The 25,088-nt window shown below is 35.8% G+C and overlaps 1 protein-coding gene across 1 annotated transcript; it reads right to left on the minus strand.

Annotated features, from left to right (window-relative positions):
• Window positions 1-1,571: 1,571 nt before the first annotated feature.
• Window positions 1,572-24,578, minus strand: LOC119839296 (synaptic vesicular amine transporter). The gene is made up of 13 exons (XM_038365537.1): window positions 24,451-24,578; window positions 20,763-20,899; window positions 10,587-10,739; window positions 9,931-10,063; window positions 8,161-8,219; window positions 7,155-7,276; window positions 6,513-6,657; window positions 5,485-5,586; window positions 4,531-4,665; window positions 3,673-3,764; window positions 2,958-3,141; window positions 2,434-2,567; window positions 1,572-1,985 (listed from the first exon to the last, which is right to left on the minus strand). Exons 2-13 carry the CDS (start codon window positions 20,890-20,892, stop codon window positions 1,920-1,922), a joined length of 1,455 nt encoding a protein of 484 aa, XP_038221465.1. The 5' UTR covers window positions 20,893-20,899; window positions 24,451-24,578; the 3' UTR covers window positions 1,572-1,919.
• Between the last annotated feature and the right edge of the window lie 510 nt (window positions 24,579-25,088).

Genomic DNA, 25,088 nt, shown 5'->3' on the forward strand with positions numbered 1-25,088 from the left:
TATTACACAACAATTACAGAAAATAGCACTACTCATTTAAATGTATACGATATTAAAATATTTTACAAAATTCACGTGTTATTACTGCATACACTTCCAGCTTTGCGCTGTTTACAACTTACATAGCTAACACCTACATTTAATTCGAATGAATGAAACGAAATAATGATACAATCATTACGCAGAGTTAAATGAAATTTTATCATTAACCATTCAAATAATGATGTTATGATACGTTAATAAGGACCCAAATCCAGCTATTGTTTCTTTTAAATTCCAAACTATTTTATTATTGTAGCTAATACACGATATCAAATACGAATGTGTATTATCTCGATAAAATTATTTCTAATGAAGAGAACTCTCTAATTTACCTAACATGCAATGATTTATTTACTAAGCACTACTTATATTGGAAGTTTATGTGATTATTCAGTATTATAACATATTTTCTACTACTAACAGCTATTCAAGTGTTAAATATTTGTATTGTGAATATAATATGAGTATTATTCAAAGATTATGACAAGTGTCAATTATATATAAAAGTTCGAAGATTATAATGTTGATCTATGGTATACTAATAAATAGATAAGCGATAAAAATGTAACAGACCGAGTTTCAATACAACTACCAAATTCACTCCACGCAGCCATACGTGAGCGAACCGGCATGAGCTTTCCGAAAATTTTATCATTACCAAGATTTTATGAACTCTCGAAAAATCATTTGATATCAAAAAAAATGTCATTAAAATATGAAGAGACGATTTTAAAAATATCATGGTTCTTATGAGATAAGACAAAGAGTGTATACGATTTTCAATACGTATTATTAGATATGCGTTTATATTAAAATTTGATATGGCTTGATTCATTTATTAGTAATGAATGAATTATTTTCTTGCTTGTCGTGACTTTAAACTTTAATTAATGAAATAATGTCATATTTTGAGGATTTCACTATGAGTAAGGAAAACGTCTGATATAGTATCGAAACCAGTTCCCTTACATTTTAGATATGCTCAAATATTATCAAACACTATAAAGATACATCAAAACTCTACTTTCTACATAACTAATTTTGATACTACAAATGTATTATACGAGTAAAAGAGAGAGTAATATGACTATATGAGATTCTATCATTAAAATTTTATCATTGAGTAAATGTCCTACAAGCATTTAATGATAAACATTAATTATAGTAATGATAATGATGTTAGATCACACACATTCATATTTGATGGTTTATAAATCTACTTAATCAGTAATTATTATATTTATTATCCATATAGAGTATAAATTATTGTTCAAAGAAGCTTTTAGTATAGCATATTGTATTAAAATAGAAATTAATCAAGCTATATTGGTCCATTTGTTCTGTAATTGTGAAAAAATTGTGCAAAATTAACAAGTGATTAATAATATACATATAAAATTTATGCTTATTGTCTTTAAAGTATAAATAAAAAATAATATTGTCTAAGTCACAAATGCAAAATTAAAATGCATACAGAGTATATAATGGGGTTATATATAAGTCACTTAAAATTAATATCTATGTCTAATATAGTTATATAAAATAGTAAAAGATTATGCAGCGAAAATATGAAGTAACTACTCTCAGAAAATTGGTCGTAAAATCTAGATAAATTTTCATTAAACATGTCTAGAAATATATTTCAAAACGCTACCGTTAAATATATTATTGTATTGTTCGTATATTACTACAATATAATTAATAATATATATTTTTAAATATTTTATGTAAACACGCAAAAACGCTTCGACGTCTACTAAATATGAATATATTTTATTTACCACAGACAATTAATCTAGTAAGCAACGTTCATACCTCATTTATAGACTAAAAATAAATCGGGCGGGTGACAAGATGGCGGCGATGAAATGGCGGGCTTATTCGTCCTCTTCGTTTTGATAACTCACGTAGCGAACTGATGATTTTTCGCTGATAATTAGACTCTGAAATTTAGTTTTAATTATAATGATGTTTATATAAGTGATTTATTTTTTTAAACTTTTGACATGGCCACAGATTAACCATGACATGGTTGACAGAATAAAAAGAATATATAATCTATGGGAACATTTCATGAAATCAGTATTATATTGAACTAACTTTTGCCTGCGGCTTCCCACGCGTTAATTCGGAGTAGTTTAATACATATTACTATACATATAAACTTTCCTCTTGGATCACTCTATCTATTAAAAAAACCCTTTAAAATCCGTTGCATAGTTTTAAAGATTTGAGCATTCATGGGACATAGGGACAGAAAAAGCGACTTTGTTTTATGCTATGTAGCGATATTGCCAAACCGTAGCAACGTTTGACAAAAAGACACGGGTTCAAATCCATTTATATCCATTTATAAAAGCTTTTAAATACTACCATCCGTTTTATGTATACCTGTTTCTCGTCTCTAGCCGGTGGCGAGCGCAGCAACACTAGAAGCGGCGCATACGCAAAGTTCAGGATCGCAATAATGACAAGCATCCACTCAAAACCGATGCTGTTCACCAATGCTCCAGAAAACGCTGGTCCTGTACAGCAAGAGATGTTTGGTTGGTTTTGTTTTATCATCGTCAGCAATGGAGCTGGTGGGTCGCCTGATGGTAAGCGCTAACACCGCCCATGAACTTCTTATTATTTAGATCGTAGGGGAGAGTAAGTCCATTTGCAGAGATCTCACTAATATTATAAACGCGAAAGTTTGTAAGGATGTGTGGGTGTTTGTTGCTCTTTCACGCAAAAACTACTGAACCTATTGCGGTGAAATTTGGTACGTAGACAGCTAGACAACTTGAATAACATATAGGCAACTTTTCATCCCGATATTCCTACGGGATACGCACTTACGCGGGTGTCGCAGCTAGTAAGAGATAATGGTGAGAAGGATGATGATAATGATGATGATGAAACCACAAACTCACCGACAGCATATCCCAAGCAAAAGGCGGTATCACCAATAGCATACACAGAGCCGTACACGGCGGCGTGGCGGATGTCAACCAGAAAACCTAGCTCGGGCATCATGGACGAATCCACCATGCCGATGGCGAAACCTAGACCGGCGTTCGGGATGATCAGGTGCTCCAGCTTGCGCGCCATCGGGATCTGGATGGAAATATCCATATGGTCTTTAATTTTTTTGTACTTGACACGTGTACTTTGTGATACAGTAAAGAACAACACATAATCGTATGTATGTATGTATTATATACATTTATTTACAATTTTTGCCTGCCCGTCTGTCTGTTTGTTGCGGCTAATCTCTAGAATGGCGGTACCAATTTTTACGGGACGTTCACTGTTCAAGAAGATTAAATAAGGACGAAGCCACGTTTTATTTAAGATTTAAAAAAAACTTATTTACGCGGATAAAAACGCGGGACGCAATTAGTGTTATATTATCTATATAACTGTGTAATATTATGACGATTCAAAAGTGCTTCTATAAGAAGTCTAGTTGAATGAATAAATGTTTGAGTTTAAGTTTAAACTAATATTATAAAGGTGAAGAGTTTATTTGTTTGAACGCGCTAATATCAAGAACTACTGGTCCGTTTTGGAAAATTCTTTCAGTTTTAGATAGCACATTTATTGAGGAAGGCTTTAGATTATAACACGAGAGAAAAAAAACCTTACCAATATGAGGCACAGTCCTATTATGATAAGTCCTGAGCAAGCAGCCAGCCAGCGTCCCATTTTGTGTCCAAGAGGTCCAAATAAATTTGTTCCTGTAAAGTATCATATTATGAAATCCTACTAATATTATAAATGCGAAAGTTTGTAAGGATGTGTGTGTGTTTGTTGCTCTTTTACGTAAATACTACTGAACCGATTGCATTGATATTTGGTACGTAGATAACTGGACAGCTGGAATAACATATAGGCAACTTTTTATCCCGATATTCCTACGACATACGAACTTCCGCGGGTGAAACCGCGGGGCGCAGCTAGTACTTCCATATAAAAAAAATTGATCACGAGACGGGATTCGAACCCACGTTTTTTACCATATTTACTTTATTTTCCTATTTCAAAATTTCTCATTTATAAAGCTATAAAACTAAAAATTATACTTTTATATAGTTCTCGGTGAATGTGTTGTATATAGCTTTATGTATTTAATACAGATTCAAAATAATTCTTTCCCTACATAATCGCTCAGTAAACTTTTTCATTAAAAAGGGATATAATAATGGAATGAAGGAAGGATATAAAAAGGAATAGGAGGTGTTTAAAACTAAACCAGAATATGATAATAAAAGGGTTTTCCTTCCAACCTAAACAAGGATATGATAATATATTTTGTTCTGTAAACAAAACTAGCAATAAAAGAAGCCAGAATTTTTCTTCATCAGTCTTTCCTTTTTGTTATACTAGCCTATATGATATTCCAGTTATCCATTGCAATCGGTTCAGTAGTTATTGCGTGAAAGAGCAACAAACACACACATCCTTACAAACTTTCGTGTTTATAATATTAGTAGGACTTCTCACCGATCAAATAGCAGATGCTGGCCGGCAGGAAGGCGACGCCCTGCTGCCAGCGACGCGCCTCCATGGTGTCCGCCATCCAGATGGGCAGGCTCGGCTCCAGCATCGCTATGCCCACGTTCGCGAAAGTTATCGCACCTGGGGAAACCACAGCTATACCAGCTCACCCAGCACACGCTCTGCCTTACTCTTATCATTTCTCTTATCATTTTATCAATCAAATTAATCGCAATCTCTGCCAGGCTATTTGGTAGGGAAGGAAATGTACAAAGTCGTATGTAATTGTTTGTGTGTGTGTATGTATATATATAATAATTTTACTACCCATATTATTATTATAATAGTCCTCTATTGTACCCGAGGTTGACTGGAAGAAATCGCTCTAAGCGATAAGACCGCCCATTTTAAGCTTTTATCGTTTTGTCTCTTCTTTTTCTTTAATGTTAAATAAGTGCAATAAAGAATAAATAAATAAAAAAATAAATAAAAGTTCTGGGTTACTGTAAAACACATGTATAAGCTATTTGTTGGAACCTTCGGCTTCAATCGCGTGGTACCCGGCTAAAAAAATAACCCATGTGCCAACACCATAATCTCCCTGTACCCATTTTCATACAGATCCCAACAAAGGTTTTTACTTGAATGAACAGAACAGAACAGAACAGAACAGAACCTTACAGAACAGAACACACAATATTATGTATTTGAATTTAAGGGAAGTCACTGTATTCTGTGATACAGGTAATAACCTAGATCAGAAGGCAGAGCATCATTGTGAATGTAATATTGGTCCTTGCTAATAAATAAATAAATAAGAAATAAATAAATAAATAAATAAAAAAGAACAGAACCTTACAGAACAGAACAGAACAGAACAGAACAGAACAGAACAGAACAGAACAGAACAGAATATTATCAGGGTATAACGCTTGTGTGTGAATGTGTGAGCGCAATTACCGGCAGCAACAAGGATGTAGGGATCCGTGACGAGCGCCTTCAGGGATGGTGGTTCGCTCTCCTGTCGCACCACGCCGGGCTGGAGTATCATCAGCTGCAGTACTGGGGGAAGTGGTTAGTTGGTGAGCAAGTTAGCAGTGGTCAGTGGTGAGGAAGTTTTTGTGTAAGGTTTTATGAAATTTAATATGGATGATATGTCCGTAACCACGCTGACTGTATATTCAGGGTGTTTGATTATTCACACAACATTAAATGGGATGATAATTCGATGGGTCACCTACTATGTGTATATGGTAGGTGACCCATAAAAAACTAATGCATTTTTAGAGTAATGGGTTAAATTAGTGACTAAAGAGCATTTTTATCTGGAATTTTATCTGTGTTTGGATGATTCCATAGGCCAATGAATATTATTGATATCTAGTTAACTGTAAAAACATATAGGTAATATCTATATCTATAGACATATCTACAGATAATGTCGGAATTGCATCAGATATAATGTAACCTTTCAATATAAATTCCTTAATTCAGGTGGGTAGTATGAAAAAAGGCTTGATTGAAAATCCTCTCTTTATTCTATTAACCATAGACAACTTTAGATTATTTATTTACACACTAAATTTAAGTGGGTCACCCCGAAAAAAGTTATGAGGTAGCAAACATAATAAAAGTATGCAGTCGAATTGATAACGTCATCCTTTCCTCATGTCGGTTGAGAAAAACGGAAAGTTTTCCATGAGTAATGTTTTAATTATATTGTATTATTATTCATTTTCTTCGGGTGAAATTATAAAATCTCATCATGACTACTTCATATATATACAAACACAAAACCATGACTACAACATGGCTTTTTAATGAACGAGTAAACTACTGGATTTCCAAGAGAATTAGATTTACCATTAAATATTTTATATTATATATAAATATACTAACAGAAGAATAGGTTTGCTAAAAGACTTCCTAAAGAATTAATCGTCTAGATTTCCGATAGAACTAGTTCATCGATAGACAGCATCACTCACATCCATCACCCAAAGCAAGAGCTGACAGCATCAGGAACGGTGCAGTTTTCCCCACAAACTCGTACATCAGACCTCCAAACGGAGGGCCGATAAGAACTCCGAGCGCCAACCCTCCCAAAGCTATACCCATCGCGTTTCCACGTTCCTGGAGAAAAATTAAAAAAAAATTGTGAGCCGTCACGGAACTCCTGGCAGATGTGAAACATCGATATTATTTTATAAAATTATATGCAAAGAATAGACTGTGATAGGAACTAAATATGTCATAATGATAAAATAAAATATTACATCGTACACACTACTGCGTATAGACTGTATATATACCATCATATAGAAATCTGTTTTACGTGCGGCTACAGATGTTTCACATCAAAAACTGTATGGGAGTGGTTAGTGTGAAAATTTTCAAAATATCTCAATGTATTTTTAAGAAGTTATTCTATTCATTAAACTCATTAGGTAAAGTTGTTTTTTATATCTGGAATAGTTACGCAATAATCGTCTGCGCAAACTTAACGATTTCACCTTCTAAGATGCAAGATAATAATTATATCTACTCAAAATGGCCTGTGCATAAATAAATTCCCACGGCAGACCAAGCGAAAAACAACCTTACGAGCAAAGGAATATAGTCAAATTCACCTTATCGTCCGGATATCTCTCGGCCAGCATTCCCATACCAGATACGGAAGAACAGGATGATCCTATGCCTTGGAGTGCTCTGGCGATGAATAGGACACTGTAGGATCTACCGAATGCGAATACTGAAAGGAAAAAAAATCAAACAGTAGATGAGAACTCCTTTGTAAGTTTGGTTCAGTTTTGTTTTTAATAAAAAACAGGTGTCAGGAGGACCTGCTCTTCTGTCAGCTCCCGTGGGCTCACTTAAGCGGCTCGACGGAACACAGTGGGGTTTTGGTCGGTAAGAATCCGACATAACCCACGGCTCATTCCCCGGGGGCCGTGGGGAAATCTTGCATAGACATATGCAAGATTTCCCCACTATAAAAAAAAATCCCTGCCTTTCTGTAATTAAACTTATTGAAAAAAAATATAAATGTGTGCAAGTATTTTGCATGTGTGTGTAAGAGTGTATATACTAGCTATTACAGATAATAAAATATACTGAAGAAGCGTATTTTCGTAGGTTTAGAATCAATATTAAGTGACCAAATGACTAATAAAACAAAAATTTAATATTTACCTTGTTCAAATTGTGATAGAAGTTTCAAAGAATTGATCAACAGAATTGACACATAATAAATTGTTTTATAGCTATAATCGAATAAAAATACGATATTAGAAATCTCATTACTAATTAAAACAAATTAAGAATCACCATATAAAAGTGATTGTTAAATTTTACCGCCTCCTTGGCACAGTGGTTGACGCGTGAGCTTAGAAGCGAAGGGTCCTGGGTTCGATTCCCGGTTGGGAAGCACAAAAAAAATGTCTCGGTCTGGCAGGACACAGAAGGCTCACCCACTTGTCCACAAAGAAAATCGATCAGTGAAACAGATGTATATCATCTGTCCCATACCCCACGGGACTTCACTTACATAAAAGTATTGGGAGCACGGAACAATCAATTTTTTCCCAAGAAAATTACCAGATTTTCTACAACTTTAAAATCAAAGTAATGACTTACTTATTGTTGACAGAAACATCAGTATGAAGCCAGTGAACATGGGTACGCTGTAGCCGATCCTTTAAAGGAAATAATAACAATATAATAAATACTTTATTAAACACTAATTACTTTACAATAAATACTAAAAAAACACATGTGGTACTTGGAGACTGCCGAGGTGAAGCTATGGCCTAGCATTTTATATCAACTTATGTAATTATAATTATTTATTTTATTTGTTTATGTTGTATTTTTTATATTAATATTTTTGGGCGTGGTGACGATGAGCGATATGGCAAAACTAAAACGCATCACCGCTGTGCCGGTCGGAGTGAGTGACCTCACACCAACCACCACCAAAAATTTTCGTTACGAAATTTCTGGATGCAGCCTCTTCGTCTTCGTCAGTATCTTGATAGAAGCTATGCAATAGCTTTAAAGTTAAACAAACAACATAATTAAAAGATAAACAAACAACTCAATACAGAGCCAAAAAGGCGGCCTTATCGCTACTATGCGATTTCTACCAGGCAACCTATGGGTAGGATTTTTAAATATACAAAATAAAAAAGGGTAGAAATTGGTGGTGCAGCAATAACAATTTAAATATTAATTCCTAGCGGTTCGCCCGCTTTGGACAAATATTATAAACCTGAAGAGTTTGTTTGTTTGTTTGAACGCACTAATCTTAGGAACTACTGGTCTGACTTGAAAAATTTTTTCAGTGTCAGATAGTCCATTTATTGTGGAAGGCTTTAGGATATATACCACGGGCGAAGCCGGGGCGGACCGCTAGTAGATTTTCTATGGTTCTTCCTTCCTTTGAATAAAAGTATTTTTTTAACAAATTACTAACTCGCATTGAAACTGTCAGAACTAGACCAAATTTAAATGGGCGATGGCAGACACTTTCAGCTAAACTAAGAATCATTAAAATCGGTTCACCCCGAAAAAGGTTATGTTGTAACAAACATAATAAAAGAGTGCAGTCGAATTGATAACTTCATCCTTTTCTTATGTCGGTTCAGAAAAATGGAATGTTTTTCATGAGTAATATTTTAAATATATTATATAATTAATTTTTTCTTCAGGTGGAATTATAAAATCTCATCATGACTAGGCTATAAATAATAAACAAAAAAAAATGACAATAACCTAAATAAATAAAATTTTGTTGTTGTTGCCTGGTAGAGATGGGTTTTAGCCATAAAGCCGCCATTTGTATACTAGTTTTAAGTTGCTTTTGTTAAATTTATCTCTGTTTTATATTTTGTAAGAGGGCAATAAAGAATAAATAAATAAATATATATCACACAAACTTGGACCCCAGACTCCCTCAGAATATAGCTTTCGCTGTGTTTCGCGACAAAACAATTGAACATTTGAATTTTTATTCTTTCTTTTTTTTCATTCTAAACATATATATATCATCATCATCAGCCCATATATGTTCCCACTGCTGGGACACAGGCCTCCTATGAGGGTTCAGGCCATAATCCACCACGCTGGCCAAGTGCGGGTTGGCAGATGTCACATGTCGTCGAACTTTTGATTCCCGGACATGCCGGTTTCCTAACGATGTTTTCCTTCACCGCACATCACATTTTAAGCAGTGGTGATGTTATCCACATGTGCAAACAAATTGAAAAATCAATTTGTTTCCTGCACGCTCGCCGTCTCGAACCCTGACTTATCAATTTTGAAGTCCAAGGTTTTCACCACTGAGCCACCACTGCTTTAACATATATAACAATAAAACATATATACAAATATAGATAATTCTCTTACTTATGCGTCAGTGGGCCCACGAATGGGTTAGCTAGGAGCTGCACGATGGCCTTGCTCGCGAACATGACTCCAACAGCTACTGTTTCGTGGATCAGCTCTTGATGGCGGACTTCCTTCTCAGCCGTGATGTTGACTGTAAGAAATTTCGATGATACGTTTACACGCTTGGTAAGCCTCGACGAGCAACCACACTAGAGTGTAAATGGGGTGCTTGGCTCGGCTTGTACGAGCTTTAAAAATTGCAGCCGACCCTAGCCAGTGTCGGTTTTTGGACACTGATCAAAGAAGCAAGATGAAGCGTAGTTCCCAAAATTTTGCGAAAATGCTTGTCAAGTAATACCAAGCGCTTAAATGTATCATTATTCATCATAATATAGTTGTAGAGTTCCCCAAACTTTTTCGCTGACGTAGACCCATTGAAAGTTGTGGGGGTCGATATAGACCACTTTGGGAACCACTGTTGTAAGATAGCTGGAATTAATCCATGGAATAAGGGAGGATCCTCGACAATTCGACTGGCAGGCGAACAAGGCCCCTTAATGTTGGATGTTGTTGTTTTGTATATATATTCTATAACGAAAAAATTTCGCTTGCGCGATTCAGAGCCGTGTCGCTACATACGTCCGTGTAGTTAAAATTAATGAAGTACCACTTACCATGAGTGACATTTTCCACAGGCAAGCTGGTGATGTTCAAGCACGGGCAGTAGGGGGTGGGCGGTGCGGGGGGGGTGGTCAGATCCTCGATGGCGACGGAGAGAGGCGCGTCCGGGTGCTGAATGTCGTATAGGAACTCCGGGATGATGGGCACTGAGATAAAAACAGTTGCAAGAATGATGTAACCGCTTTTTAAGCAAATTTTTAACCCTCTTTTACGTTTAGTAGCATTCCGCTGCGACATCATCCGTAGTACATAATATGTACTATATATTATATAGTCTTTGTCTTTCAGATAAATTGCAGCTATCTAATGGCGAAAGCGTTTTCGAAATCGATCCAGTAGTTTTTGTGAAACATTACAAACATACATTCAAGAATACAAATGTATCCGCTTTATAATATTAGTTTATATCACTAAAAGCATAAAGTCGCTAAAGGGGACACTGAAATACAGCGCTGTCAATGTTCTCAACATTGCAGCATAGACTGAGTTGTCTCCTTTTGTCAGGGTCGTTATGACACTCCTCATATCTGATGCTGGCCTTCTTCGTTAGTTTAATTTTATATATATGTTGTGTAATTGTATCTATTTCTTGTTTTTTATCTGTATAATTTCTATCATTGGTGTGTTGTGCTGTCCCTGATAAATAAATGTTTCTTTCTTTCTTTCTTGCTTCCCGCGTCTGTCCCCATGTATGTATTTATGTTAAGATCTAAAGATCTTAACATACATACATACATAAAACATACAGTTTTAAAAAACTACACAACGAATTTTCATGGGGATATTATTTAAGATAGAGTGATTCAAGTGGAAGGTTTATATGTATTACTAGTCCGTCCGCCCCCACTTCCTCCATGGTACATATATAGCCTATTGGCTAAGAAGGCTATTGCCTTCCTCAATAAATGGGCTATCTAACACTGAAAGAATTTTTCAAATCGGACGAGTAGTTCCTGATATTAGTACGTTCAAGCAAACAAACAAACTTCAGATTTATAATATTAGTATACATAACATCTTTAAAACTTCTCCGAATATAACGCGTGTAAAGCCACGGGCTAAAGCAAGTAAATATAACATATAGTTTCATTAAAGTATATATAACAACGTAATAACAGATCTCTAGTGGTGTTAGTACTTACTTGAATTCTAATATGTCCTCACTTAGGGCTAATGTGTTGAGATAGTGCTTTAGCGAATCTGCAATGTGACCTAGTTTGCTAACGTTCCGAGCAAGCGCTTAGTGTTTATTTATTTTATTTATGTGGTTAAATTACTAGAGCTTTTGAATTATAAAAATATAAATTATATAATTATTTACCCGCGTAAGTTCGTATCCCGTAGGAATATCGGGATAAAAACTTGCCTATTTGTTATTCCAGTAGTCCAGCTATCTATGTAGCAAATTTCATTGCAATCGGTTCAGTAGTGCTTGTGTGAAAAACATACAAATACACATACATCCACCCTCACAATCTTTCGCATTTATAATATTAGTAGTATAGGAAAAATAACAGTTTATTTATAATTTTTAAGCAGTTTATCATGCTGTCATCATCATCAGCCCATATATGTTCCCACTGCTCGGACACAGGCCTCCTATGAGGGTTCAGGCCATAATCCACCACACTGGCCAAGTGCGGGTTGGCAGATGTCACATGCCGTCGAACTTTTGATACTCAGACATGCCGGTTTCCTCACGATGTTTTCCTTCATTATTATGCTGTATATTATTTTATCAATATTAAACTGGTTAAATTAAACCCGATTTATCCATAGCACGCCGAAAATATTCAATGAAAATCAATTTATCCGCACAATGGTCGCTAGCTGTCATCCACACGCTCACTCGACGCGCACTCAATGGCGTAATCAAATTTCGTTCGCTGAGAAATTGAGTGATTCAATGGAAATATTGTAAAGGGTGTGGCAGCCAGGCATCTATACTAATATTATAAAGCTGAAGAGTTTGTTTGAACGCACTAATCTAAGGAACTACTGGTCTGATTTGAAAAATTCTTTCAGTGTTTGATAGCTGATTTATTGAGCCCTTTCTCTTTTCATTGTGTTCACTATTTTCCTGAATTTATAATTTTAATATTTCCCTTTGTCATAGGTTGCTTGTAAGAAACTGCTATTGAGCAAAGCCATACCGTGGTATTCTGTTTTTTTTTTTCATAATTTTAATGATTTGATTTTTTGATTATTTATTACACGCATAAAACGTTATAGTAAGGTTAAAGGTTATTTGTACAATAAGGAATATTCCACTTAATTTCATATATAACATTAAAATAAAGAAAAAATCCTATCCTACTAATATCATAAATGCGAAAGTTTGTAAGGATGTGTGTGTGTGTTTGTTGCTCTTTCACGCAAAAACTTCTGAACCGATTGCAATGAAATTTGCTACGTAGACAGCTGGACAACTGGAATAACACATAGGCAACTTTTTATCCCGATATTCCTACGGGATACGGACTTACGCGGGTGAAACCGCGGGGCGCAACTAGTAGGTCATATGTCTGCAATACAGAATATTTCATTTAATTCAATTTCATACTTTTAATACCACATGCGTATAATTAGACATGACTAAATCTAGACAACTAAGTTAGTAACAATCAGGACGATACTAGCTACGGATATCTAGGCGACGAAATTTGATTGGAGTACTAATAGCAGAGAAAACTAGGGGCAAATTGATTTGCGACACGCTCTAACTTCGTCAGAGCGTAGTGTTGTGTGTAAGCTGGTTTATCGATGTTTTTGAAGTGAAACTTCTTTAGAATCGTTGTGATTTCAAACCTGATGCAACGGAAAAACGACAGGTAAGAGACGCAAATACAAAAATGTGTAGAATGAAGCCGGCAAAGAAAGAGATAGAAATATACATACTATTTTATATTACTGTAGTTTCACTTCTATCGTGTGTGAATCGCAGACACACTTTTTTTTTATGTCACAGTCGGCAATGGAACTGGTGGGACGCCTGGTGGTAAGCGCTACCACCGCCCATGAACATTTGGAGCGGCATAAGGTCCATTGCAGACGTTACGCCTCTACAAAAGGGCTTGCCGACTTAAAATTGGGAAGGATTAAGAAAGGATTGCTAGAGGAATAAAGGAAAGTACTGGTAAGGTTAAGGGAAAGGATATGGGCCTCCGGCTTCCCCACTCACCGAACGAAACACAGCAGAATGCTATTTCACGCCAGTCTTCTGTGGGGGTGTGGTACTTCCCCGGTGCGAACTGGCCCAATTCGTGTCGAAGCGTGCTCGACTACCACATACAATCGATGTATTATATATCGATAAACCGATATACCAGTACGGATAATCGATATATTGCATCTATTATATAATGACTAGCTGCTGAATGACGACTGTGGTCATAGACAACCAGTTGAAGATAAGTATTTAAAAGCGCTTCTAATCCTACTAATATTATAAATGCGAAAGTTTTTAAGCATGTGTGTGTGTTTGTTGCTCTTTCACGCAAAAACTACTTAATAGATTGCAATGAAATCTGGTACGTAGACAGCTGGACAACTGGAATAGCACATGGGCAACTTTTTATCCCGATATTCTTACGGGATACGGCCTTACGCGGGGTGCAGCTAAAGTCTAATTGGACAAATAAATGTTTCACTAAAAAATTTTATTACTTGAAAATTAAACGTAAAATATTCTATCGACATCGCAGCCCAACACTAGCGTCGGCGTCCTTTGATGAGGCGTTTAAGTGACTTCTACTTTGATCTCGCCGCGCAGTAAATTGCCTCAGTTCCGTCCACAGTTAAAGTTCCAGTTATTTTAGTTGCCGCCTTTGCCGCCTTTGCCGCCTTTAGATAGATAGATAGATAGATAGATAAAAAGTTTATTAAAAGAACACATTAAATACATGACAATTACAAATTAAGACGATTACACAAAGAAAAATTAACATAGAGAGGAAAAAAAAGGACGGAGACAAATGTGCACTGTGTTCTTAAAAAGGGTCTTGGCTCAGCATAAATGTCAGAGTCAATGGGACGCTGACGCTGATATTCTGCCAACACCATTAGAGGGTAGAAATAATTAAATAAATACCGTTATAATTTAGCGAGAACCTTAACCTTTGCCGCCTTTGCCGCCTTTGCCGCCTTTGCCGCCTTTGCCGCCTTTGCCGCCTTTGCCGCCGCAATTGCCGCCCTTGCGTTGCTTTGACGTTGTATTAGAATTGTGAAGGACTATCAGTACGCCCCGGCTTCGCCCGTTTATATACTGTAGCATTCAGCGATCACGTACACATCCGAGTGAAATAATTCTTTAAAACTATTTAATATTTCTCGAGATTAGCGCGTTCAAATAAACACTCTTCAATTTAGTATTTTCTTGTGTTTGATTTTACGCGAGTATTATACATTTAGAAAATTTTAACGGATTTCAAACGCGATTTATTCATTACTAGCTGCGCCCCGCGGTTTCACCCGCGTAAGTCCGTATCCCGTAGGAATATCAAATTAGTCATACCTTGTGATAGAGTAAACCGATTTCGATTAAACAAAAACTAAGTTATACCTCAAGTTACGTATAATTTTTGTATATAAACATCGTCTGCATTTAGTTCGTAAATTTTACGTGATGTGTGTACAAACAAACAGACAAACAGACAAAAATTTCAAAAATGATGGAAATGGGTTCTGTTAGTTATCTTTTCACACACTGTCTATTTTTTTCATTTTTTTCAATGTACAAAAATGACTTTTCTACTGATTTATTATATCCTACTAATATTATAAACGTGAAAATTTGTAAGTATGGATGTATGGATGTTTGTTGCTCTTTCACGCAAAAACTACTGAACCGATTGCAATGAAATTTGGTACGTAGATAGCTGGACAACTGGAATAACATATAGGCAACTTTTTATCCCGATATTCCTACGGGATACGGACTTACGCGGGTGAAACCGCGGGGCGCAGCTAGTGTATAAATATTATTAACCCGACGTTTCGAACACTTTACAGCGAGCAGTCTCCCCGTGACCACGCGTTTTTAAATATCTAAACTCTTCAATATATATATATATATATATATATAAAATTCACGTGTAACTATTTAAGTTATTTATTTATTTTATACTTAATTGCACACATTTATTTACAAAAAAAAAAAACAAATAAAACACAAACGAAAGACACATTATGCACAAATGGCGGTCTTAACGCTAGGTTCTCTCTCAGATCTCTCGATCTCTTCCAGACTACCATGTAAAATAAAAAGAGAAACATTTTTGAAGAGGAGGGTGAGCAAAAATTGGAAAAAATAGTTATTAATAATAATATGTATTATTGTATAAGTTACTAAACTCTAAGTTACCAGACACACTGATTTCAAATAAGCTATATATTAGCTATATATTAGCTGAGCCGGCAAACGCTGTTCTGCCTTACTCTTATCATTTAGGAGTATGTTAATATATGTTGGCAAATTCTTAGACCTACCCGATATACACAAAATTTCATAATAATTGATCCAGCCGTTTCGGAGAAGTATGGTAGCTAACATTATGACACGAGAATTTTATATATATATAGATTTATAATTTCAGACAGATCTAACAAAAAATTTCGAAATACCTTACCCCTCTCTGCATAGTCGGATGATATGCTTCACAAATCACATTAGTTACTCGAGGGTTATCGTAACTTATCTTAATGTCTTACGAGATGCTGCCATGCGTTACAAGGTACTTATGTAATACTAGCTGCGCCCCGCGGTTTCACTCGCTTAAGTCCATATCCCGTAGGAATATCGGGTTAAAAAGTTACCTATATGTTATTCCAGTTGTCCAGCTGTCTATGTACCAAATTTTATTGCAATCGGTTCAGTAGTTTTTGCGTGAAAGGGCAACAAACACACACATCCTTACAAACTTTCGCATTTATAATATTAATATGATTGTTTTATTTTTATTTTCAACCGACTTCAAAAATGAGGACATCAATTCGACTATATTTTGGCTTTATTCACTCAGAACCCGCGTGAACTGATTTCTATGATGCTCTTTTATTTGAAAGCTGCCTCCCGTAATATGGTTTTGACAATTTGAAAGCGGTTTAGTGTTTTACTAAAAACTAACTTTTCCCCGCGGCTTCGCACGCATTAAATTCGGAGTAGTTTTATAGATGTATAAACCGTCCTATTGAATCACTCTATATCAAAAAAAATCCCATCAAAATCCGTTGCGTAGTTTTAAAGATTTAAGCATACATAGAGACATAGGGACAGAGAAAGCGACTTCATTTTATACTATGTAATGATTATTATTACTATAAGACTAACAGAAAAACTTGGTACCGAAGCGACTTATTCATTTTCACAACTTGGCGAACTAAGTTACCACTTCGTAACTTAGTTTTTGCATTTACATAGAAATGTTGCGCTCTCAAAGGAAAACTTTAAGTCTTTCAAGATTCACAACAAACGAAAGAATCTTATATTTTTTAATAAGTTATGTGGTAGTCGAGCACGCTTCGGCACGAATTGGGCCAGCTCGCACCGGGGAAGTACCACACCCCCACGGAAAACCGGCGTGAAATAGCATACTGCTGTGTTTCGTTCGGTGAGTGGGGGAACCGGAGGCCTATATCCCTTTTCTTACCCTTCCCATTCCTTTCATTTATTCCTCTAACCAATCCTTTCCTAAACCCTTTCCTTGGCGCAAGGTCTGCAAACGACATTACGCCTCTCCAAATGTCCATGGGCGGTGGTAGCGCTTACCACCAGCCGACCCACCAGCTCCATTGCCGATGGTGAAATATAAAAAAAAGTCCCGTGTCCCCTAGAGGGGTATGGGGCAGATGATATACATCTATTTCACTGATCGATTTTTTAACGGACAAGTAGGTGATCAGACTTCTGTGTTCTGCCAGACCGAGACCTTTTTTGTGCGTCCCCACCGGGAATTGAACCCAGGACCCCTCGGTTCTACGCTCACGCGTTAACCAATGTACCAAGGAGCCGGTCAAATATTTTTTAATAAATTAAATAGTATTTATTCGATGATCAAAACACATTAACACCACTGAAATTAATATAGTTTAAATGCTAAAAGACAGTTATTAATGATAGAATTAGCTAGGTTATCTACGTAAGGAAATAAACTGTTTAATCCTGACGAACTTTAAGCTAACAAGGTAAACTAGTGAAACTATATTGTAACTGATTTTTTATAAGTGCACAGAATATATTTAGCAATTAATTTTAAACGGATTTTAAAAGCGATTTATTCATTATATTATTAACCCGACGTTTCGAACACTTTACAGCGAGCGTGGTCACGGGGAGGCTGAATAAATCGCGTATAAAATCCGTTTAAGTCTTTAATTTCCAAATGTATAATACTCGCGTAAAATCAAACACAAGAAAATACTGTACAAAATAAATGTTTAAATAGATTCAAATTCGAGTCTAAAGGAGTTGATTACGTACTAACATATGAGTGAAGTTAATAAAAGCGCATTATTTTAAGACGGAGGCCCGTTTCCTTTTCCTCACCCTTCCCAGTCTATTCCTTCTTTCCAGTCATCAATTTTCCTTTTCCCTTACCCCTTAAAAGCAGCGCATACGCAGAGGCACTACGTCTGCTCACGGGCGGCGGTGATCGCTTACCATCAGCCGAACCACCAGCTCAGTTGCCCGCTATGACTTAGAAATATAAATACTGTACTGCTGTATAACTGATTGTTTTTATTTGTGTTAAAGAACCATAATAATTGGCTTCCGACGTAATATAAAAGTACCAGTTTTTCAGGTCTGGTTCTTGTAAATGCCTTATTCACCTATCCTTTAAGGTTTCCCTGAAAGGGACCTAGTTTAGCGATTGCCGCCTTTAACAATTTTATACATTTAAAAATGTTGACGTGTGCTTACCCTTCACGTTTCTATTTTTACGTCAATAAAGTATTTTCGTTTTTTCTTATACTAGCTTTCCACCCGCGGCTTTACCTGCGTGGAATTCGGTTATATCGCGCGACATGGCAAATAGTAGCCTATAGGTTTTCCCAAGGTTTTTTTTTTTTTTTTTTATATGTTACAGTCGGCAATGGAGCTGGTGGGACGCCTGATGGTAAGCGCTACCACCGCCCATGAACATTTGTAGAGGCATAAGGTCCTTTGCAGACCTTACGCCTCTACAAACGGATTGCCGACTTTTTGGGAAGGGATTAAGAAAGGATTGGCGATAGGAATAAAGGAAAGGACTGGGAAGGGTAAGGAAAAGGATATGGGCCTCCGGCTCCCCCACTCACCGAACGAAACACAGCAGAATGCTATTTCACGCCGGTCTTCTGTGGGGGTGTGGTACTTCCCCGGTGCGAGCTGGCCCAATTCGAAAAAGGTCTGGACTATTTGTCAAAATTGATTAAGTGCTTTAGTTGTGAAACAATCTTACATAATTTTTTGATTGACAATAAGGAACTTCCATCCCCTATTTCAACCCCTTCTTCACTTTTTTCGCAATAAAAAGTATCCTATGTTCTTTCCCAAGTTCAGTTCTATCATCATACCAAATTTCATCAAAATCAGTTCAGTGGTTTAGGCGTGAAAGCGTAACAGACAGACAGACTGAGTTACTTTCGCATTTAAATATTAGTACGGATGATATAGTATTTAAACTTTAAAAAATGTATGAAAATATAACATTAAGATTAAAACACATCACATAATTAATTTTTAAATTTAACACAATGCAACAATTTACGATGACAATTGATCAAACTGCGCGCGAAAGCGGAGAAACATTTACGGTCCACAGATAAACAAAGGTAAGATGGCCGCCAATCTGATAAGTGCTTCATGAATTATTTATCTATGGTCTTCGATTTTTCTCCCGCCGATTCTATTTAATATGTAGTAGCTGATAAAATAAGATTATAGTATGTAGGAAATTAATCCCTACTAATATTATAAATGCGAAAGTAACTCTGTCTGTCTGTCTGTCTGTTACGCTTTCACGCCTAAACCACTGAACCGATTTTCACAAAATTTGGTATGAAGATAGAAATGAACTTGGGAAAGAACATAGGATACTTTCTATCGCGAAAAAAGGGTAGAAAGGGTTGAAAGAGGGGATGAAAGTTTGTATGAAAGTTCTTTATTGTCAAACCGATTTTGATGAAACTTGGTATGATGATGGAGCTAAACGTGGCAAAGAACAAAACATACTTTTTAATACGAAGAAAATACTCCTTACCATGTCGCGCGATATAAGCGAATTATACGCGGGCGAAGCCGCGGGCGAAAAGCTAGTGTACTATAAATAATAAGTTATTTCTATTAATATTCAATCCATTGGTTCGACATTCAATACCAATATTAGTTTCATTAAAACTGATATATTTTCCCTCTTATAATAAAGATTATCTCTTCATTCTTATAATTGTTTTCTTTTTAGGTAACCGCAGGTACGAACAACCACAATAAATCCGTATCCTATTAATAAGACTTCGCAGTCCGTACGTATGTCTGTCCGTCTGTCTATCAGCAGACTGTATCCCATGAGCCCTGATACTGATAAAATTTACTTCAGCTTGTGCCAGGACTTGGCCTGGCGCTGGTTTTCAACTGGATCCTAAGTTGTTCCGACTCACGTATGGAAAACGACGCAATAAATTAATTATTATAAAAAAGTAGTATAGTGGTAAATAACCTACGTGTACCACAGTGAAAATTTTGTAAATATATAATAATGTTAATATTATTAAAGTATACAATATATATATATATATATATATATATATATATATATATATATATAATTGGAATCTCGGAATCGGCTCCAACGATTTTCATGAAATACATAGGGGATTTCGGGGGCGATAAATCGATCTAGCTAGGAATCTTTTTTAGAAAATGTCATATTCGTGTTTTATTCGTGTTTTTTTTCCTGACATCTATTGGTGAATAATAATACTATTTTGCTTCGTAGATAGCTGGACAACTGAAATAACACATAGGCACTTTTTATACCGATATTCCTACGGGATACGGACTTACGCGGTTTCAACCGCGGGTCACAGCTAGTTTATTAGTTTATTTCGTATATTTTGTGTTTGTGTCATAAACTATTTGTGTAAATGTTGAGAATCAATGGTCTACTACATATAAAGCATTGAAATCTCACCAACAGTGGTGAGTAGCATGTTGTCGAGTAGTAGCGCAATCGCTACTATCACCAGCACCAGCTTCCGCGACTCGCGCATGGCGGCGATGCGCCCGCGCCACCCGCCCAGACCGTCTGACGCTGCGCCCATGGTGCTACTGTGAAAGAAATAATCATCATCATCATCATCATCATCATCACCATCATCATCATCATCATCATCATCATCATCATCATCATCATCATCATCATCATCATCAGCCCATATATGTTCCCACTGCTGGGACACAGGCCTCCTATGAGGGTTCAGGCCATAATCCATTAATGAAATAATACAATAATCCATGAATGAAATAATACATTAATAGAATTCTTTTACTGGGCAAATAAATCTGTTTATGTTGCTCTATCTAATGCAAATATCTTATATCTTTCTTATCGGCTCCAACGATTTTCATGAAATTTAGTATATAGGGGGTTTCGGGGGCGATAAATCGATCTAGCTAGGAATCTTTTTTAGAAAATGTCATATTCGTGTTTTATCGACTTAAACTTCCTTTTTTAACAAATAAGAGGCGTTTGAGTAGTCCTAATTTATTATGACTCTTCCTGACATCTATTGGCGAATAATAATACTATTTTTTGGGGAATAATTAAAGTTAAAATAAATAAAAAAATGCCGAGCAAAGGTCATCGGCGGTCATCCAGACACTAATAACTAAATCGCCTTAATACTGTCAGAACTAGATCAAATTGAAATATGACCACCGCCAACGGATGACGACAGACCGCCTCCTTGGTGCAGTGGTTATCGCGTGAGTATAGAACCGAGGGGTCCTGGGTTAGATTCCCGGTGGGGAAGAAAAAAAAAGAAATGTCTCGGTCTGGCAGGATGCTGATCACCTACTTGTCCACAAAGAAAATCGATCAGTAAAACAGAACAGTATATCATCACCCCATACCCCACTGGGGGACACGGGACTTCACTTTACGTGGAAGGCACCAAAAAGCTTTCAAATGATAGAATCATAAAAATCTGTTCATTCAGTACGAGTTATGAGGTAAAAAGCGAAAAAAATACAGTCGAATTGATAACCCCCTCCTTTTTTGAAGTCGGTTGATATATTTTTGTTATATTTGTTATATTATAACATGAATTGACTGTTAAAATTTAAACGATAAATATAGCCGCTATAACGATATATTATAATATAAAATGGAGATAAAGCAACGGTTTGCACGGTCATAAATTGCATGATTGACCCTTTTTTAGCTTTTTACTCTTTAGCTTACTTATACGAAACCCTGTCACGAGTTCGACTAGCACAAATAGACCTAAGACAGGAAAATCAAATTCAACCTGTTATAAAAATGATATTCGTTGTTATATCTTTAGATTACGTCTATATGTATATTAAAAATAAAATTAATAAATTAAACGACCAATAAATACTACGCCACATCCCTCACCACTAAAAAAAAAATAATAAAAAAGCCGGCAAAACAGAATTCGAAATTCAAATCCTCCAACATCGCGCGCTTTGCGTTCTCATTGCGTTTGATAAATCGTCATACAATTAAATTGTAATTTACGAATTGTCATTCACCCATTTCATTGCCGTAATTAAAATAAAAGGCGTTTTATAGTAATTTAAAATGGCCGCCGGAACAGAGCGGGCTCTAATGAGTCCTTTCACGAAATTGTGCTGCGAAGTTACAAGTATCTATTTTATCAACGGCGGCAATTCGCTTTAGATTAAAAGTTATTCTTGAGCAAATTTGAGGAGCACTCCGCGGTTTCATTAAAATATTATTTTTTGAAAAGTGAACTTTAAGCATTCAAATATAGAGTCTATATTTGTGTCAATGTTTGAATTGAAATATTTATTAAATTGAAATCAGACTATTAGAGTGACAGCAGAATTTTTTTTTTTATTTTTTTTTTAGTATGTTGAAAATAATTTTGTTATCTTTAAGATTCACAAATGTCGCTTTTCGACGTGTTTCGGCAAAAACTTTGGACAATTATTCGACACTACCTCCAAATAACTTTGTTTTAAATCAAGATACAAGTCAACTAAATGTCTAAATTAAACATTGTGTGTCGTTTGGGTTCTTGAAAGGGTACCTTTTAAGAGTACACTTAATGAAAACGTATGTTATAAAAGAACGTGGTATTAACACTTATAAATTACTAGCTGCACGCCCCGGCTCCGCCCGGGTTGTCGTTTATCGTAATTAAAATTATCTAAACTATCCTATCTCTCAAGTTGGATCGATCTGCACATGGTGTGTGAATTTTATTATAATCGGTTAAGTGGTTTAGGAGTCCATTGAGGACAAACATTGTGACACGAGATTTATATATATTAAGAAGATAATTTTCCAACCGACTTAAAAAAAGGAGGCGGTTATCAAGTCAACTGTCAACTCCTAACTGAGTGAACCGATTTCTATGATTCTTTTTTATTTGAAAGCTAGCATTGGTGTGGTCCCATTTAAATTGCATTATTTGAAGGCAGTTTAGCTTTATTGTTAAAAAATATTAAATACAGTTCGCTTAAAATCGAACCGTCCATTTCTAAGTGACCCATCAACAAATATTTAAGTATACATGCTAAATCTAGACTTTCCGTTCGTAGACACATAACAGTCCATAAAAAGTATGATGAGTTGAGTTTTATCGACAGAATACCTACCAGCTATAGCTAATCAAACTAATAAATAAAAAAATAAACAAAATTGAAATCACTGCATCCGTTCGGGAGTTATAATGCCACAGACAGACAGACAAACAGACAGACGGCCACGTCAAACTTATAAGTTAAAAGTTTCTAATCGCAACATAGAGAAGGTATACTTAAAAAAGTATTTACATAATTATATTACAATATTAGCTTCAACCGTCATATTATAAAAACAAACAAAAAACTATATAATAAAACTATACTAATATTATAAAGCTGAAGAGTTTGTTTGTCTGTTCGTTACGCTAGTAATATATATGCAACAAAACATTACATCTTTATTCCCGCGGCGGTGCTACCCACGCCAGATTCTAAGCTAGTACCAAATGACAAGAATCCTACTTATCCTATTAGTCTTACTTCCTTCCTACTAATATTATAAATGCGAAAGTTTGTTAGGATGTGTGTGCGTTTGTTGCTCTTTCACGCAAAAACTACTGAACCGATTGCAATGAAATTTGGTACGTAGACAGCTGGACAACTGGAATAACTAATAGGCAACTTTTTATCCCGATATTCCTACGGGATACGGACTTACGCGGGTGAAACCGCGGGGCACAGCTAGCAAATAATATTTATTTGCATTTATGTATAATATTTATTGCAATTTGCTTATTTTTAAGAGAGCAGTATAATTATTATTTTAACAATAAAGCTAAACAACCATCATACTGAACGAGACATAATTTTAATGGGACCATCAGCTATCAATTAAAAAAAGAAGCATCACTGCCGGTTCACCCAATCGAAAGATCTCAGGTAACAAATAAAAAAAAAATTATCACCGAACCTCCTTTTATTGAAGTCGGTTAAAATATTTAACACTTCTCAAATCAAATTATAATAAATCTGGATGTTAAAACAGATCCAAATTGTATTTTCGATTAAATCTATAAGCCAATTTATTAAGGTTCAATTATAATACAACTGTTAATAAATAAAAAAAATAAAAAAAATCTTACCCTAAATATAATGTTCAGGACATCTCAACATAAAGATATGTATAATAATACTGTATAAAGACGTCCGCTCTCCTTCACGTCTGGAGGCGTACTGAGTTTTCAGACACACTCAAAATCAAGCTTGGAATGCAGACCAGCGTAAAAGAACCGACGTTTATGCGATACTACCCCCTTTATAGTACGGAGACATATGGAACGCGGAGGCGGGGGGAGGTCTTTGCGATTGGACAACCCTTATCAGGATTATTAAAAATGACACACGTGAAAATGAACTCTTTTACTAGTGAAATAGAGATGGTATTACATTATCAAGCCCATGGGTCCTGTGTAAAATTATTTGTATGGGAAACTGGGCTTTATATAAATGATTTAGGGTAGATTTTCGCGTGTGCCGTTATATAAAGCTACAGGTTTTCGATAAGTTCTTGCTGAAGCGACATGGTGCTCAGCGGAAAATGATGCGGGGAATTTTTGTTAATGACCCGTCACGACTATTCGTATTGTATGAGAATTGGGTTGACCTTTATGTGTTAATGAGTTAATGGCGATATTCAGTCATTAAATTGAACGAAAACTAAGAAATTTGGTTTATTTTTGTGTGTATAAAGTGTTTTGTATCTATATATGGTAATAATAGG

The sequence above is a fragment of the Zerene cesonia genome, unplaced genomic scaffold (genome assembly GCF_012273895.1).
Source record: "Zerene cesonia ecotype Mississippi unplaced genomic scaffold, Zerene_cesonia_1.1 Zces_u011, whole genome shotgun sequence".
Taxonomy (NCBI): Eukaryota; Metazoa; Arthropoda; class Insecta; order Lepidoptera; family Pieridae; genus Zerene; species Zerene cesonia.